We start from the raw sequence: 18,984 nt of genomic DNA on the forward strand, positions 1-18,984 counted from the left end.
AGGTATGCTGGTATAGTTTGTGCACTGCCCCCAAAGCATCCTGCTGAGGCTAGAAATGCAGCCAGCTTCCCACAAGCCACGCCCCCAGGAGGGTGTGTCTGCCCAGAGGGTGACCTTCTCCCCATTCATACAAGGCTCTGTCTCTCGTAGCCTTGGCAGTGAGGCTGAGTCCCCAGGAGGGAGGCTCAGACTCAGGCAGTCAGTCTTGCAGAGGTCTGGGCTCACTAGATACCAGTGTCACCTTGACCCCTCACTGCCTAGGGATCTGAACCCTCCTGCAGGTCCATGGCCTGCACTCCCAGCATGTTGGATTTTCCCGGTGCTGTGGTGCAGCCACGCAGGCCCTGGTGTCAGATGGCCTAGTCCCAGCTCTGCCTCTACAAGCCTCAGGATTTTCACCTACACCAGGGGTGTAATGGCAGTATTTATCTCATAAGGTTGTTGAGAGCAAAATTAACGCACACAAGCATTTAGCACAGGGCCTGGGACGTAGGCAAAGCTCAATAAATACTAGTAGCTACTATTATTTTTATGTTCAGTGTTTTGGGATGTGGAGCCTAAGAAGCTGCCTTGGAGCAGCTCAGGCGGGACAGCCTAGGCACGAGACACCGTAGAAAGAAGCTAGAACACCTTTGTTCAGCTAAAATACCAGCTTTCCTCTTCTCAGTTAAGTTAGTCATCACCTGTAGGCTATGAGAACATCAAGGCCAAGGGACAGATCCTAAAGAAAATATCCCATTTCACAGCTGTGGAAACTGAGTCCGAGAGGGGACATGACAACCCTAGCTGTGAAGACAGAGAGGGGCTTACGCCGGGTCTGGGTGTGTCCTCCAGGACAGAACCAAGGCTTTCCTGGCTCCACCTGCTGGGCAGGTCCTTGGGAGAGACAGGCAAAGGCGCCTGAGAAGGGGGAGAGGGGGGGAGGGTGAGAGGCCAGGAAATCACGCACTCACAAGCAGTCGTTGGCCTGGGGGACATAGTAGAAAGCAGGGACTCTGGCTTCATACTTGGCCTTCACTCGGAGGTTCCCATTGCGAGTCATAAACTGCAAGACAACAGCAATTTGGGGTAACGTTAGAACTTGAAAAATGGTGAAATGAAACCATGGTCTAACCAGAAGGCTATTGTTCTCAATGGCTCTGAGGCTGAGTCAGGAGACACTCCCTCTGGAGTCTGACATGTTCCCCCCACCCCCCCGAGAGGCTGGGAAGCCCCAGCTTGGCACAACGAGGTGCTGTAACAACCATGCCCCATGCAGGCAGAGTACTTTACAGCTCTCAACCCTTTGTTCATTTGCTCCTCCTAACTAAGGTGATGCTGTCCCCAATTTACAGGCAAGGACGCTAGATTCCACTGTATAGCACAGGGAACTATATCGCATCACTTGTTTTGTTTTGTTTGCTTTTTAGGGCTGCACCCATGGCATGTGGAGGTTCCCAGGCTAGGGGTCTAATTGAAGCTACAGCTGCCAGCCTACGCCACAGCCACAGCAATGCCAGATCTGAGCCACATCTGCAACCTACACCATGGCTCATGGCAACGCTGGATCTTGAACCCACTGAGCGGGGCCAGGGATTGAACCTGAAACCTCATGGTTCCTAGTCAGATTCGTTTATGCTGAGCCACGATGGGAACTCCTACATCTGACCACTTGCGACGGAGGAGAATGCAGAAAAAAAAGAATGTATATGGATGTACAGCTGGGTCACTTTGCTGTGCAGTGGAAACTGACAGAACATTGAAAATTGACTATAATAAAATATTTTTTAATTATTAAAAAACAAAATAAAACAAGAAAATAACTAAAGGCGAGGACACTGAGGCTCAGAGAGGTTGGGTGACTTACCTCAGATGACACAGCTAGTAAGTGGAGAGCTGGGATTTGAACCCAGACCTAACTCCAAAGCTCATGTTCTTTCTCCCACCCCCTCCACAGGTGGCCGGGCCCATGGGCAGTAGAGTCCCTGAAAGTCCTCAAGAGACAGATGGAGCTGGAGGATGGAAGAGGTTCAGTGCTCACCCCATAGAGTACACAGGTGAGGAAGATCATAGGGCCTTTTGGCACCCGAGAGACCCAGAGGCAGATGTGCCAGGAGCAGCCCTGACCAACAGTGAGCACTCAGTAATAGCAGTGGCATATCTGGGGTGAGGACACGTGTGGGGAAAAAAAATTAGGTTTTAATCTATGTCCTTTGGATAAAATGAGCTCAATCCTCCCCTTCTCCAGGGGCTGCTGGTCTGTGGTGCAGGACTTGCATGGTCTTTGGATCCCAACAGAACAGGGTTCACGTTCCAACTGTGCCATTTATTCACTGAGTGACCCATGGGCAATACCTAACCCCCCCCCCGCCCCCGAGCTTCAGGAATGTCACCTGCCAATGAAAACGATGTGGGCGGCGGGGGGAGTGAGGCGCAAAGAAATGACCTTCAGGTGTATGTGCTGGTTTCCTGTCTTTCTCCTGTACTAGAAGGTACGCTTCATGTGGGCAGAGACTTTATCTTGTTCACTGCTCTCTCCTAAGGCCCCGCAGAGGTAGGCTAGGCTTACAGTAGTAAACGTCTTGAAGGCACTGAGTAAGGCATCTAGCCCAGTGGTCTGGCACAGTGCCTGGCACACATGGGCACTCAGTAAACATGAGTCTGCTTCCTTAAGAGTCCTCGAAACCCTCAGCAAGCCAGCACTGTTTAGAGCTGCCTGTTCTCTGAAAGTCTTCTGGCCGGAATGAAACCATCATCTAGCCTGCAGATGTTTGCCATCTCTGTGGGTCAGGAAAGCAAAGTGGTCCCCTCCGTGGCCAGGGGGACTGGAGGGAGACTATGGACCACGAATCAGGTCACTTCTGTTCCAGTCCAGGACTTCAGCCAATGAGAAAGGCAGGTGTTCACTGACTACTGACTCTGCACCTGCATTGAGCCTACATTTAATTCTTACGGCGGCCCTGTGAAGGTGAAGTGCTATCTTTCCAGCACAGATGTGGAAACCGAGGGTCCACAACTAACATTAAGCAGCAGGCTCCCGGCCTCACAGCTTGTAAGCAAACAAGCAATGGAGCTAGCGTTTGAACTCAGGGCCTGTGTTTAAGGCAACTCTAATTGACTTCCTATTGCCCCTCTCCAAGCTTCAGTTTCCTTCCCCACAGAATGGAAGTGCCCTGCCCACCACCTTCACCCCAGATCTGCTGTTCCAAGGCTCTCCACGAGCGCCCCTTGCTACCTCCACAATACTGTCGTCCCAGAAGTCAAGTCTCACGGATTTCACTTTGCTGATGTCTGGGAAGTTGCGGTGGACTCCGGAGCAGTTCAGACAGATGAAGATGCCCAGCTTGTAAGAGGCCCAGTCGGGATCTGCGGGGCGATAGGGCAGGAGGGGAGCTGGATGGAGAGCTGGGTGAGGAAACCAGCGCTGGGCCCGGGGGAGCTGGGAGGGGCAGGGCTTGGCGGTTAGCCCGGGGTGGCGTCCAGCTCACTGCATGCTTTCTCTCCTGGTCTCCCTGACGTAGGTGAACTAAGATACCAGCATGAAACCCTCTGGCAACAGCCCACTGGCCCTGGCGCGACGGCGGCCAGGATGAAGATCTTGGAGAGTCCCGGGGATGGGGGCGAGCGGCTGAGGTGGGCGCGATGTGGAAGTGACAAGACTCTGAGGAACCGAGAGGAGAGCGTGGAGGGAGGGACCCGCACCGAGGCGCCTGGCTGGGGAACTGCAGGTGAGGAGGTTCGAGTCAGGGTGCCTCCGCGCCCAAACGGTCGGGGCGCCGTGGAGCAGGAACGCGGGAGGACGCCGGGAGCGTCCGGGGCGGGGGAGAGGACCCGGAGTCTGGGACCCCCGGAGTGTGGGATGTGTGGGTCCTAGAGTGTGAGAAGTGGCTGGGTCCGGAAAAGAGATGTCAAGCACCGAGGTCCGGGTGGGCAAGGGGTCTGGTGGGGGAGGTGAGCAGAATGGTCAGATCGAGTGTCGAGGTCCAGAGTGGGGAGGTCAGGGGGCCTGGGTTCAAGTGGGCGCCGCATGGGACAAGGAAAGAGCGGTCGCGGGCTTGGATACGAAGGTGTCATAAGGATGATGCGCGCGAGGCAAGCGGGGGTCGGGGACCGACCCGGGTCTGGAGGGAGGGGAGGGGGCGGGCGGGCTGGGGTTCGGCTCAGAGTTCCGGTCTGCACGCGCCGTCGCGCCCTTACCCGCCGCCCCGCAGTCCGCGCAGTGCGCGTTGCCGGTGCCTGCCGCCTGCAGCAGCTCCAGTAGCCGCTTCTTGTTGCGCTCGCGGTCGCCCATGGCCGGCCCGGCGGGCTCAGCAGGGCTCAGCCCGCTGGTCCCTCGGCCTGAGGCGGCCCATGGCCTGCGCGCCGGCCCGCAGGTGGAGCTGGACGCAGTCCGAGTGCCGCCAGCCCGCCGGCGCCGTCAGCTCCGCCCCCCCGGACTTTAAGCCCCGCCCCTCCTGGACTTACCGCCCCGCCCCTGGCGCGTGCTGCTTAGCGGGGACTGCGCTCCTGCCTAAGGCAAACACCCGGCCGGGAGCCACCCCAGCGCGCGCGCGGCGCTCGGAGTCGCTCGCCCTAGCCCGAGATCAAATTCTGGTCCACCACTGGCTAGTTTCGTGACTATGGACAACCCGGCCAACCTCTCTGGGCCTCAGTTTCCACCTCTATAAAAGGAGCATAGGGCATATGTTCTTGGAAAATGAATCAGGATCTAACTTCTGTCCAAGCGTTCTCCTGATATAGATCCTACATCTACTCAGAGACATTCAAATGCCACCTCCTCAGGAAGCCCTCCTTGATACCTAGCCTGGAGTAATCTTCCCAGCTTCCAGTCCTGCTAGGATATCGACTGATATATGATCCATTTACCCCTTTGGCTCTGAGCACTTTCTACCTACTACGTTGCATCACAGTTACTTATATATTTATGTTAATCCCTCCCCCACCCCCCAACACACACACACACACACACACACACACACACTAGTTTGATGTCAGAAGCTTTATTTCCGTATCTCACAAAGCTCCTAGAAACAGCACCTGCACATTTTTAGAAGTCCAATAAATAAGTGCATGACTGTGTTCCCCAGGAAGAATGGTTTCACCAACAGGGACACCACTGGGCACTTTTATCTGTGAAATTCCATCAGTAGGAGGTGGGGGCAGGGCTTAGGTGGTCTTGAATCTGGGCATTTCATGAATCCCCATCCTGGTCCCCATCCCTGTCCCTCTTTGACATCATCGTCAGTGACCCACAGGCTCCTGGTAAGACACGCACTGTGCACACTTGCCAGACCCTCTGCAGGCAAGCACCCATCTGTCATTTGCCTAAGGCTTAATGCACACGGATCTTGAGTTTCCATCCTGATGGGCTGCCGATCTTCTAACTGACCTGCCAGCATCTCCAGTTCAACACACAGGCATACACACATGTGAACACATCTGGCAGCATGGTATGATAGCGTAAGTCCAGGGATCCAGACTTTGAAACTTGGCTCCGTACTTCCCAGCTGTGTGGCCTTGGGCAAGTTCCTTCACTTCCCCGAGCCTTGGACTCTTCTGTAGAATGAAGGTGGAGCGATCACCTAATCAGGTCATTAAGATGAGCCAGTACATGTCACACAAAGCCCTCAAAACACACTGGCTCCCTTGCTTCTCCTGCGCCTCTGGTCAGCTCATGGGATCATCCCTTGGAATGCTGTGTGTCACCTCCCATCTTCCCCTGGGTGGAGGGGGTCAAGCCTCCAGGTCCCAGGGGAGGGGGACATTACCAAGAATAATCAGCCAGGAGGGTCTTGACTGTGGGAGGTGAGGCCTAGCCTAGGAACATCTTCAGAAGAACCAGTGAGAGAGCCCAGAGAGGGGTCAGAGGCCGTGGGGCTGTTTACCAAAACAGACCGAAAGATGATTCATTTCCGCTGCTTCAGATGAAAAAAAGGGACAGAAATAAATCTCCCAGGAGAAAGATGGGAAAGGCAACCTAAGGTATGAAGGCAAGGCGAGGGGGCCTAGAGCGGAGAAGAAGGGACGGGCCAGGGACATTGTTTCTCCGCTGCCCATGCCAGGAGCCCTGTGATGCTGGGATGGTTCTTGGGCGCCTTTGTCCCACCAAGCGGCTCTCCTTTGCCATCTTGAGTCTCAGCATCCCCTCCCTGGAGGTCCCACAAAAGCCAACCCAAGAGAATAAACAGCATCTCCTTCACAGCAAGAAGCCAGAGACTGAGAGGGTCCTTTCATTTCCTCTCTTCCCGTCCTAACTGCCGGAGGTTTCCATTTAACAGAATTGTAAGCCTCAAGGCAAGAAGAAAAAAGTACTGTTATATTTTGTTGCTGATGGAGGTCTTGCCTTCTTTCTTTGCGGAGAGGGGAGGGAGAGCAGGATGGTGCTGACGAACAAGTATCGAGTGGTTTGCAGGGAGTGTCCGCACCATTGGATCACATTTAAGCTCCGTGACAGTCCCCTGAGGGCGGCATGTTATCCTCATTCAGGATGAGAGGTTTAGGTACCCAAGGTCGTACAGCCAAGCAAGGGTGGGACCAGGGGTCAACTGCAAGGTCTGCCAGTCCCATGTTATTTCAGGAAACCCCGCAGGGCATGCCTGGTCTCCCTTTAGCCTCCTTGGATTTGTTTGTTTGTTTGTTTTCACTTTCGAAAAAATGGTGGCAGGAGTTGCCGCTGCGGCACAAGGGGATCTACTGCTGCCTGTGTAGTGCTGGGATGCAGGTTCCACCTCCTGCCTGGCACAGTGGGTGACTGACCAGGCATTGCAGCAAGTGCATGCACCTGCAGCTTGGGTCTGAACCCTGGCCAGGGCTGACTGACCCCTGGCCTGGGAACCCCACATGCTGCAGAGTGGCCAAAAAAAGGAAAAAAAATGTGGCAAAATATCCATAAAATTGGCCATTGAAATCATTTTATAAAGAGTCCAAATCAACGGCATTCATTACAGTCACAGTGTTGTGCAATTGTCACCGGGATTTCCAAACCTTTCCACCACTAGAAGAGACAGCATTGCTCCCCGTGGGAACTAGACATGATCAAAGTCGGGCTCCGCTCTGGGCTGGGGAACCAGAAGCTGCTCCTAAAGAAAACTCTGTGCCAAAGGCTGTCGTGACCAACAGGCGCCAAAGTACTGGGATCAGGGGCAAGCCGCCTCCCTCCTGGGCTCAGTGAGTACAGCAGCTGCTGGATAGAGTGTCTTCTGTAAATAAAGCTTGCAGAGTCCCGCAGAGCGCAAACATCAGCCCTGCTCCCAGGATCACTGTCTGTCCAGCTGAACCCAACCGCAGCGTGGCTGGAAGAAAGCCTGCAACCACAACCCCAGCCCGGAAACGGACTCAAGTTCCCCTCAAAAGAGACCACAGCCCCTTGGAAATGTTAAAGACTTATGCTTATTAGTTACAGATTTTTCAAAATGATAGTGATAGGAAACTTGAAAAATACAAGAAAGAAGAAAGAAAATACCACCTAAATTATGGCCACCATTTATTCGCTGATTTCTGTACTGTCAGACCACTTACAGGCATTATTTTACTTAGGCTTCAGTACAACCCTGAGGTACAGACTTTTTTTTTTTTTTTTTTTTTTGCTACTCCACAGCATATGAAATTCCCAGGCCAGGGATTGGATCAAGCAGCAGTTGCTACCTGTGGCAACCCCAGATCCTTGAACCCACTGTGCCAGGCTAGGGATCAAACCTGCAGCACCGAGACACCACAGATCCTGTTGCGCCACAGAAGGAACTCTGGTACAGAGTTTACAGACTTTTTTTTTTTTTTCTTTTTTTGATTTTTAGGGTCGCACTGGCAGCATATGGAAGTTCCTAGGCTAGGGGTCAAATTGGAGCTGCAGCTGCTAGCCTACACCACAGCCACTGCAACGCCAGATCCAAGCCATGTCTGCGACCCACACCACAGCTCACAGAAACTCTGGGTCCTTATACCACTGAGCAGGGCCAGAGATTGAACCTGCTTCCTCATGGATACTTTGTTGGGTTCATTACTGCTGAGCCACCACAGGAACTTCACTTTGTTTTGCTTTGTTTTGTTTTAGGACTGCACTTGTGGCATATGGAAGTTCCCAGGCTAGGGACTGAATCTGAGCCACAGCTGTGACCGAGCCTGCAGCTGTGGCAACACCAGATCCTTTAACCCACTGCACCCAGCTGGGGCTCAAAACTGGGACTCCAGAGCAATCTAAGCTACTGCAGTCAGATTCTTAGCCTACTGCACCACAGCGGGAACTCCAACACTACATTTTCAAGGAGCACATTCTAACTGTAGTTGCTCACTGGTCTCACTCACTTATCGAAGCTTTGTGAAAACAGCGTCAGGTCAGAAATTCTAAAAAACAAACAAGCAAACAACAACAACAAAGACAGAGTCAGGTCAGTGTGTCCTCTGTTGCATCCTTGGCACCTGCCTGCCACAGAACAGGGATTCAAGAAATACTTGTGAAATAAATGAAGAAATGAGTATGGCTAAAAAATAATAAGCAATAAAGTGAGAGAAATTGAGATGACAAAATCATTTTCCTTTCTGAAGGAAAGAAATGACAGGCAGGCATATGTAACAGGGCAAGCCAAAGAGTCGTGCAGAAGCAGCTGATGGATTTAACCCATTTATTTGTCTATTCAATATCACTTTGTCTTCACCAGGAAGCAACTCAAAGCCCGGAGGGATTCCCCACTGCCACACTGCCAAAGCATTTGCTCATGTATTCATTAAATATTGATGGGGCACAGACTGCATGCCAGGTTCCGTTATGGGTACTGAGGATATAGCTATAAACAAAGCAAAGGGTTCTGCCTTGGGGCAGCTTCCCATCAAGTGGAGGACACAGAAAATGCTATCAAGGAAAATAACCAGAGTAAGGGGATTGAGAGGAATGGAAGATGCTATTTATTTATTTATTGTCTTTTGTCTTTTTCAGGGCTGCACCCACGGCATATGGAAGTTCCCAGGCTAGGGGTCAAATCAGAGCTACAGCTGCCAGCCTATGCCACAGCCACAGCAACGTAACAGGGCAAACCACATCTGGGCCACATCTGCGACCTACACCACAGTTCACAGCAACACTGGCTCCTTAACCCATTGGGCAAGGCCAGGGATCCAACCTGCAACCTCATTGGTTCCTAGTTGGATTCGTTTCCAAGAAGCCACGATAGGAACTCCTGGAAGATGCTATTTTGATAAGGAAGTCAAGGATGCCCTCTCTGAGGAGGTGACATTGAAGCAAAGATTTGAAAGTTAAAAAATAAAGATCTGAGGAGTTCCCATCGTGGCTCAGGGGTTAACACCAAGTGCAAAGGCCCTGGGGTGGTAACATGCTTGGGATGTGCTTTGTCTAAGTCTGCTGATGTGCCTTGCTCACACTCTCCATGTCTTACTCTGGCCCTCATTGTCCACGAAGCTCCTGCCTCCATGCTCAAATTCCACCTTACTTCTTGCAGCACCCCTTCTCTCCCGCATCAGTTTTCTCTCAGTGTTCACATTTTTATTACAGTAATCGTCACATCACTATTTGATAAACTATGACTTCTTGGCCTTCTTCTTGTGGCTCAGCAGAAACAAATCTTAGCTAGTATCCATGAGGACACATGTTCAATCCCTGGCCTCGATCAGTGGGTTAAGGATCCAGCATTGCCATGAGCTGTGGTGTAGGTCACAGATGCTCCTCGGATCTGGCATTGCTGTGGCTGTGGCTGTGGTGTAGGCTGGCGGCTACAACTCCAATTTGACCCCTAGCCTGGGAAGCTCCATGTGCCCCAGGTGTGGCCCTAAAAGGACAAAAAAAAAAAAAAAAAAACAAAACCAAAAAACTATGATTTCTTGCTGTTTAATCCCATGAGGAAGTTATCCCTTAAGAGCAGATTGTCATCTTCATCATTGTACCCTTGGCATGTCGCAAGTGCTGAGCCTGAAAAATGGTGGTTGATTCTTTTATGTGAAATGTGCAAGACAGGCGAATCCGTACAGACAGGAAGCAGACTCGTGGTTGCCAGGGGCTGGGGGAGGGAGTACTAAGAGTGACTGTTAAAAAGGATATAAGGTTTTTTTTTTATTTTGTCTTTTTGCCATTTCTTGAGCTGCTTCCCTCCGCATATGGAGGTTCCCAGGCTAGGGGTCGAATTGGAGCTGTAGCCACCGGCCTACGCCAGAGCCACAGCAACGAGGGATCCGAGCTGCGTCTGCAACCTACACCACGGCTCACGGCAACGCCGGATCCTTAACCTACTGAGCAAGGGCAGGGACCGAACCCGCAACCTCATGGTTCCTAGTCGGATTTGTTAACCACTGCACCACGACAGGAACTCCAAGGTTTTTTATTTTTTTATTTTTATTTTTTAGGGTGTTGGAAATGTTCTGGAACCAGATAGTGCTGATGGTTGCACAACTTTTTAAATGTTCTAAATGTCACTAAATTGTACTTTTTTTTTGTCTTCTCAGGGCCACACCCTCATCATATGGAGGTTCCCAGGCTATGGGTCCAATCAGGGCTATAGCCACTGGCCTAACCCACAGCCACATGAAGGCCAGATCCTAGCCACATCTACAACCTACACCACAGCTCATGGCAATGCCAGATCCTTAACCTACTGATCAAGGCCAGGAATTGAACCCACACTCTCATGGATATTAGTTGGATTCGTTTCCACTGGGATACAACTGAAACTCCCTGGATTTTTTTTTTTTATGTAACTTTTTTTTCCAATATTACACACAATTAAATTAGGCAAATGATTAAAATATTACAAACTGAAACCTATAATCAGAATACATGGACTCCTGCTCCAACACTGAAACATATTATATATACATATCTCAGTTTACTTCTTTTTTTCTTTTTTGGCTGCTCCCTTGGCATGCACAAGTTCCTGAGCCAGGGATCGAACCTGCACCACAGCAGCAACCCGAGCCCCTGCAGGGACAACAGACTGGATCCTCAACCCACTGTGCCACAAGGGAATTCCTTCATGAGTTTTCTATGTCTGTGGGTCTATTCTGTTTTTTCTTTTTATCTTTGCTTTTTTGGGCCACACCCATGGCATGTGGAGGTTCCCAGGCTAGGGGTTGAATTGGAGGTGTAGCTGCTGGCCTACGCCACAGCCACAGCAATGTGGGATGTGAGCTGAGTCTTCAACCTACACCACAGCTCACAGCAACGCCGGATCCTTAACCCACTGAGCAAGGCCAAGGATGGAACCCGCAACCTCATGGTTCCTAGCAGGATTCATTAACCACTGAGCCACAACGGGAACTCCTGTTCTGTTTCGTAAGTTCATTTGTATCCCCCCCCTCCTTTTTTAAGATTCCACAAGTTGGAGTTCCCGTCATAGCTCAGTGGTTAACGAATCTGACTAGGAACTGTGAGGATGCAGGTTCAATCCCTGGCCTTGCTCAGTGGGTTAAGGATCTGGCATTGCCGTGAGCTGTGGTGTAGGTTGCAGACTCGGCTTGGATCCTGAGTTGCTGTGGCTGTGGCGTAGGCCAGCAGCTACAGCTCCGATTAGACCCCTAGCTGGGAACCTCCATATGCCACAGAAGCAGCCCTAGAAATGGCAAAAAGACAAAAAAAAAAAAAAAAAAAAAAAAAAGAAAAGAAAAAAGAGATTCCACATGTGGGTGATATCAGATGATATTTGTCTTTCTCTGGCTTATTATCATACCTAGAATATGATAATCTCTAGGTCCTTCAATGTTGCTACAAATGGCATTATTTCATTCTTTTTATTTATTTATTTTGCTTTCTAGGGCTGCACCTGAGGCACATGGAAGTTCCCAGGCTAGGAGTCCAATGAGAGATGCAGCTGCTGGGCTAAACATGGAGTTTCCCAGGGTAGGGGTCAAATTGCAGTTGTAGCCGCCAGCCTAAGCCACAGCCACAGCAAGGTGGGATCCGAGCCGGGTCTTCGACCTACACCACAGCTCACAGCAACGCCAGATCCTTAACCCACTGAGCAAGGCCAGGGATCAAACCTGAGTCCTCATGGATGCAAGCTGGGTTGGTTAACCACTGAGCCACGATGAGAACTCTTCATTAACTTTTTAAAGTCAATGAATCCCCATATGTGCCAGGCAACATGCTGGGCATTAGAAGGGATATAATTATGGCTGGAATCACACACTCCTGAGGGATCCGAGGAGGCTCAGAGAGGTGACGTCACTTGCCCTAGTTCACACTGCTGGTTTCCCGGGTTAAAAAATAGGACTGGCTGATTCCGAGTTTGAGCCTAATCATTAAGTCCCCCTGTCTCCGGGAGGGATGTTGAGCCACTACGAATGGATTGTTGATGTCTTCTAGTTGGGAGCTTCCAGATCACCTTAGAAAAACACAGAAGCAAATAAGGAGACAAGGGACAGGTGGTGGGGAGGGATGGACTCGGGGTTTGGGATTGGCACATGCGCACTCAGGTATGTGCAGTGATTGGCCAACAGGGACCTGCTGGATAGCACAAAATTCTACCCGATACATTTTTTTGGTTTTTTTGCATTTCAGGACCACACCCATGGCACAAGGAGAGTCCCAGGCTAGGGGTCGAAATGGAGCTGCATCTGCGACCTACACCACAGGTCATGACAACGCCAGATAGTAAACCCACTGAGCAAGGCTAGGGCTGGAACCTGCAGCCTCATGCATCCTAGATGAGCTTGTTAACCGCTGAGCCATGAAGGGAACTCCTCTACCCGATGTTCTTCAATAATCTATGTGGGCAAAGAATCTGAGAGCGAATGGATGTGTGTCCATGGATACCTGCGTCACGTTGTGCAGCAGAAATGATCACGACCTTGTAAATCAACTTGACTTCAGTACAGCTTTAAAAAATGGGGGGAAAAATGAGACCAAAACACACGGTCAGGAGTTCCCGTCATGGCGCAGTGGTTAACGAATCTGACTAGGAACCATGCGGTTGCGGGTTCGGTCCCTGTCCTTGCTCAGTGGGTTAACGATCCGGCGTTGCCGTGAGCTGTGGTGTAGGTCACAGATGCGGCTCGGATCCTGCGTTGCTGTTGCTCTGGCGTAGGCTGGTGGCTACAGCTCCGATTAGACCCCTAGCCTGGGAAATCTCCATATGCCACGGGAGCAGCCCAAGAAATAGCAATAAGACAAAAAAAAAAAAAAAAAAAAAAAAAAACAGGTCTGTAAGTACTGTGAGGGAGAGAGAAGTCATAAGTCTGGCTCCAGAGATGGGGAGGCTCCCGGCACCCTCGTTGGCCCTTAAACAGATGAGCAGAATTTGGGGAGCGAGCATCCTAGGGACAGGGACCCACAGGCAGAGGTGAGAGTACCAGGAAGTTTATGAGCTCCCAATAACAGAATACTGTTCTAGGAATGGCTTAAACAATGTCAGTTATTCCCTCCCTGAACCCAAGTCTGCAGGCAGGTGGGTTCAGAGTTGGTCTGGCAGCTAAACAATTTTGTCAGGGTCTGTACTTCTTGCTGGTCCGTGGAGAGACGGCCTTTCCTCTGAGCTCATCCTCCCACCATCAGAGTCACAAGAAAGGGGAGGTGGCTGCTTCCCTCCCCTCCCGCAGACACTCCCACCCTTTATCAGGGTTTAAAATCTTCCCCTCTGAGGCCTCAAGCGGAAGCAGCCCCACTGTTATCTTAATTGCTAGCACAGGGAAATGGGATCAGCAGAGCTGGTTCACCTTCCCTGGACACCGCCAGCTGCCCAACCAGCATCTATCAGGAAGGAGAAGAGGCAGCATGTGGGTGTCAGTGCCACTAAAGTGCCTGGCGGTGAGCAGAGAGGAAGAGCTGGGAGAGGAGGGTGGGGTCCCTCCACAGGGTGGGAGATGGAGGCTTAGTCAGCAAGGGAGCCAGGATGGGGAGGGGGTGTCTGAAGGACAGGGAGGCGATTAGGCTGACAGAAAGCTGGGAAATTAGATGGGGGGGGGAAATTAAGTGATTGCAAGAGCCCAGGTGGAGACAAAGAGGCTCTGATAGCCTGAGTGGCCATAGCAAGGAAGAGGGGAAAAAAAGACATTTTGCAGGTAAGGCTGATAGAATTTCATGTCTTTTTTTTGGGTTTGGGTTTTTTTGTTGTTGTTGGTTTTGAAGGGGTTTTTTGTGCCCACGGGATGTAGAAGTTCCCGGGCCAGGGATGGAACCTGTGTCACAGCAGTGACCCAAGCCACTGTAGTGACAACACTGGATACTTGAACTGCTGGGTCACAAGAGAAGTCCAGAACTTCATGTGGTTTGTTTTGTTTTATTTTTGTTTTGCTTTTTAAGGCCAAACCTGCAGCATGTGGAGGTTTCCGGGTTAGGGGTCAATCAGAGCTACAGCTGCTGGCCTGCACCACAGCCACGGCAACGCTGGATCCAAGCTGCGTCTTCCACCTACATCACAGCTCATAGCACTGCCAGATCCTTAACCCACTGTGGGAGGGGAGGGATTGAACCTGAATCCTCATGGATACTAGTCGTGTTCGCTGAGCCACACAGGGACTCCAAGAATTTCATGTGTTTTAAACTGCAAGATACCACACGGAGTGAATCATGAGATTAGTATCAATTTAGTGGTTCAATTAACACCCCCCACCTTTTTGCCATCCTGTGACATACAGAGCCCCTGTGCCAGGGATGGCATCTGAAACGCAGTTGCAACCTATGCCACAGATTCAGCAATGCTGGATCCTTAACCCACTGTGCTAGCTGAGAATCAAACCTGAGTCCCTGCACTTGAGAGATGCCACTGATCCTGTTGCGCCACAGCAGGAATTCCTAACCTTGTTTTTTAAAAAAGACGATTTCCCTTCTCAAAATTATATCTCCTTTGTCTTTTCTTTCTTTCCTTCCTTCCTTTCTTGTATTTTTAGAGATGCACTCAAGGCATATGGAAGTTCCCAGGCTAGGGGTTGAATCGGAGCTATAGCCGCCAGCCTACGCCACAGCCACAGCAACACTGCATCCGAGCTGCATCTGCGACCTAGGCCACTGCTCACAGCCACACCAGATCCTTAACCCACTGAGTGAGGCCAGGGATTGAACCTGCATCCACCTGGATACTAGTTGGGTTCGTTATTGCTGAGCCACGATGGGAACTCCCCTTTGCCTTTTTTTTAACTTGACTTCGTCCTGTTTCCTTTTAAATCTCTGAACATTGCTTCTCCATCTTATGGGGAATCTGAATCCTCTCCTCATCCCCAATGCTGGTGCTCCCAGGGTCCTCTCCAGGACTCTTGAGCTTTCTTCTCGCTGCCCCTCCCCTTGGCCCAGCCCATGCCTTCTCACGGGATAAAGAGCCATCTGTTTATGGCATGGCACAGTCCTCTCCCTTTCACATCTAACCATCCACTAGACATCTCTGCCAATGTCCTGCAGGTTTAAAAGCAGATCAACTTTTTAAAAACCTTGAAATATGAGTTCCCACTGGGGCACAATGGGATTGGCAGCATCTCAGCTGCGGCTAGGAAACTCTGTATGTAGCCCCCTCAAAAAAACTTGAAATAAAGGTTTTATTTTTACTTATTTATTTTTTGTCTTTTTGCCATTTCTAGGGCCATCCTGCGGCATATTGGAGGCTCCCAGGCTAGGGGTCGAATCGGAGCTGTAGCCACCAGTCTACACCAGAGCCACAGCAACGCAGGATCTGAGCCGCATCTGCAGCCTACACCACAGCTCACAGCCACGCCAGATCGTTAACCCACTTAGCAAGGCCAGGGATTGAACCCGCAACCTCATGGTTCCTAGTCGGATTCATTAACCACTGAGCCACGATGGGAACTCCAAAATACAAGTAATTTTAAAGAAAGGTTTTGTTTCACACGCACATCAATGTGTCCTGGGTCATGGTCAAAACACAGAAACTAGATAATGGGCTAGACATTGGAGTGGGAGGAGCCGGGGGCGTCTGCATCTGGGCCACAGAACAGGGAAGTGAGGAGCCGGTTTCTGGGGAAGGCGACGACTTTCATTTTGAACCCACTGACGCTGTGATTGACAGTAAGTCGTGCCTAGCGGTTGCCTCTTCCGACTTCCAGACTCCTGTCAAAGTAATTCTGAGTGACTGCTGTGAGGAATGAGGGCGTTTACCCTCAAGGTCAGTAATAATTAGCTCCAAAGAGGTAACAGGGGAAGTAACATGCCTAGTTCTCTGCATCCAGTTTCTATGGAGAAATCCTCTAAGCGGGATTTCTTAAGCAGTGTGAAGCCGGTACCATTATCTCCATTTCACAAGGGAGGAAGCTGAGGTTGAGAGAGGATGAGAAACTGTCTTAAGGCTGTGCGGGTAGCAAGTCATTTATTTGCTGCACATTACCCGTGAACCACGTCGTCTCTGAAAGCATCGATCACCAGGGTTTTTCGAGGGCTGCTGTTACAAAGCACCACAAATTGGGTGGCTGAAAACATAGAAGTTTATCCTCTTGAGGAAGAATAATAAGTAACTCAGGTAGTCAGTGTAGGAGCGTGGGCTCCGATGCATTCTTTGATCTGGCCATTGATTAACATTTGTGGTGTAAGAGCTCCAGGGAGTAACAACTCCACAGGCCCTGTTGACTACAGGGAGTGTACCTACGCCCAGATGGACTTTAATCCCTAATCCCCTGAGACCCAGTCTATGGGAAGAAAAGGGCAAAGAAACTATGAGACTTACAGGACATTTCCACCCCTAAGACCCTACTGATAAGGACTGATAGAAGTAATTAAACAAGGCCAATGGGAGAAAACCACATCTTTCTGGATCCCATGTTGGTACCCCGCCCCCATCTTTAAGGAATAAGAACCCTTATAGGACAGTAGAGAAAGGGGGCTCTTCTCCCCCCTCCTGCAGCCCTGGGAGCTATTTGCTTTCCTTTAATAAAGATTTGCTTGCTTGCTGCATGTGTGTTCGCGGAGCTCATTCTTCGACGGCCGTGAACGAGAACCTGGATTCCAGTATCACTCTCACAGTGAGGAGGCTAGAAGCCTGAAATCAAGGTGCAAGCAGGCTTGGTTCATTCTGCAGGGAAATCTGTTCCATGGCTGTCTCCCAGGTTGCGGTGTGTGTGACCTGCTGGTGATCCTGGGCCTTGACTTGAGACGCATTATTCCATTCTCGGCCTCCATTTTCACATGCATTCACAGGGTTGTCTTCTTATAAGGACACCAGTCATACTGAGTTAGCTGCCCTCCACCCACCGTAGTGTAATTTTATTTCTTTCTTTATTTATTTGCTTTTGAGGGCCATGTCTGCAGCATATGGAGGTTCCCAGGCTAGGGGTCGAATCGGAGCTGTAGCCTCCGGCCTACGGCACAGCCACAGCAACATGGGATCCAAGCTGCATCTGCAACCTACACCACAGCTCAGCGCAACGCTGGATCCTTAACCCACTGAGTGAGGTCAGGGATGGAACCCACATTCTCATGGATATTAGCCTGGTTCTTAACCTGCTAAGCCACAAAATGAACTTCGTGTAACCTCATCTTAATTTTAACTCAGTTTGCAATGACCCTCTTTCCAAATAGGTCACATTCTGTTGTACTGAGAGTAAGACTTTAACTATCTTTTTTGAGGGATAACCTTCAACTCATTAACACCTGATTAAGCAGAATAAGCCCTGGAGTTTAGAAATATTTAGTGTCCTCAAAGACACTGCTGCCTCATAAAAAGGCAAACCCACTACCTTTCCCTCCAAAATCCACCTCCCTCCTGGCTTCCCTGTTTTTCACAAAATTAGCTAAAATCACTCCACCTTTCACGAAAGAGCCCAGGGTCGGCAACAGAGACATCAGTGGGTTTAATGGACAAGGTGTCTTACACATCTGAAGCATAAGGTTCTGGAACAGCACCCCACCAAGGAGGGCAGGACATGGCAGCAGTCTTCACTGGGTGTGTGGCAGGGACAAGTTACCACTTACAAAAGAAAATAACTTCAGGTGGCTCAGAGGTTACCAGAGAAACCAGCAGAGGAGCTCGCCTTGCCCCTCACTGCCCTTATCTATAGATTAAAACAATCACTAGCTGAGGAAGGGGAAAAGCATGCAGGCACTTACTTTTACTGATTAGGCTCTATGATTAGGAGGAAGGTCGGCCACTTGAGCAGGGTGTCGGCAAGCAGAGACTGGTAGAGCAGCACACCTACAGACAGTAAGAGAATAGCCATCTTGGCGTTCCCTTGTAGAGCAGCAGGTTAAGGATGCAGCGGCTGGAGCTGCTGCTATGACTCAGGTCGATCCCTGGCCCACAAACTTCTGGGTGCATCCCACCCCTACCCCACCCCTGGCCAACAAGAAAGAGAACAGCCATCTTGTGCAGCCTGATCATAGAACTTCCCAGGTTTAATTCCTTACAGTTGCCTGTCCCTTGAGCAGATACGACAGCTTCCAGATTCGTCTCTTTGCTGCCAGGCTGTTTGCCTCCAGGCTCTTCATCTTAATCCAGCCTCACACTTTGACGTGGTAAGGCCAATTTTTGAGAAACACATCTCAAGTCAGACTCTACAAAGTCCTCTGACTTCCAGTTACGTGGTGGAACTATTCAGCTACTCCATTCTGCATTTGGGGCCCAACCAAATTTAGTGCTGGCCTCATCTCCTTCCATCCCTTCCAAATAGGATACTTCTCTGACGGCCTGTCTTCACGGCAGTTTCCTTGAGCTTCTGAAACTGGTATCTGTCCCAGTTTTTCCATTTGGGTGATATGGTTACGTATGCTCCTTCCTACACTCCCCCGCCAGACTCTCTTCCTCCCGCCCCAGGCAGGACCCCACTAGAAGCTCATCAATCTATATGCCTAGATGTACTCTCTAGGGAGTCTCCCCCACGTAGCGTTTTAGCCAAACACGGGCTACCCCGCCTCCCCGTTCTCTTCCCAGAGATTCGGCACAGCTGCCCTTAGGGGCAGGTGGGGGCGAGACTGTTTCCCGGACTCAGTGGAATGGTGCCTACGGCGCACCCAGGGTCTGGGATCCCGGCACAGGCCCTGACAGCGTCTGCCAGGAGGCGCAGCGGAGCTGCAACCCACAGCCCACCCGGAAGTACCTCGGCCCGGGCGGAACGTCGCTCCTGCCGGAACCTTTC

General features: G+C 50.8%; 1 protein-coding gene across 21 annotated transcripts in view; it reads right to left on the reverse strand.

Moving 5' to 3' along the window:
- Positions 1 to 18,980, reverse strand: part of ADAP2 (ArfGAP with dual PH domains 2) — a 46,980-nt gene extending 28,000 nt beyond the window's left edge. For 4 of the 21 annotated variants that reach the window (XR_014820193.1, XR_014820195.1, XM_021066053.2 and 1 more), the window contains exons 1-3: positions 4,177 to 4,407; positions 3,215 to 3,345; positions 954 to 1,045 (exon numbers count right to left, since the gene is read on the reverse strand). Coding sequence is in view for 17 of the 21 variants with exons in the window: in XM_021066053.2 (XP_020921712.2) it covers positions 954 to 1,045; positions 3,215 to 3,345; positions 4,177 to 4,270 (317 nt within the window). In the remaining 4 variants the exon portion in view is untranslated. Of the gene's footprint in view, positions 1 to 953; positions 1,046 to 3,214; positions 3,346 to 4,176; positions 4,408 to 17,959; positions 18,081 to 18,256 lie in introns of those variants that run through there. The other 17 variants (XR_014820194.1, XM_084982594.1, XM_021066057.2 and 14 more) reach the window with 9 other exon arrangements.
- Between the last annotated feature and the right edge of the window lie 4 nt (positions 18,981 to 18,984).

This window comes from Sus scrofa, chromosome 12 (assembly GCF_054392235.1).
Source record: "Sus scrofa isolate SSC_HxYL_T2T_F1_AM1 chromosome 12, Sscrofa_HxYL_maternal_Yorkshire_Landrace_v2.0, whole genome shotgun sequence".
NCBI classification, from domain to species: Eukaryota; Metazoa; Chordata; class Mammalia; order Artiodactyla; family Suidae; genus Sus; species Sus scrofa.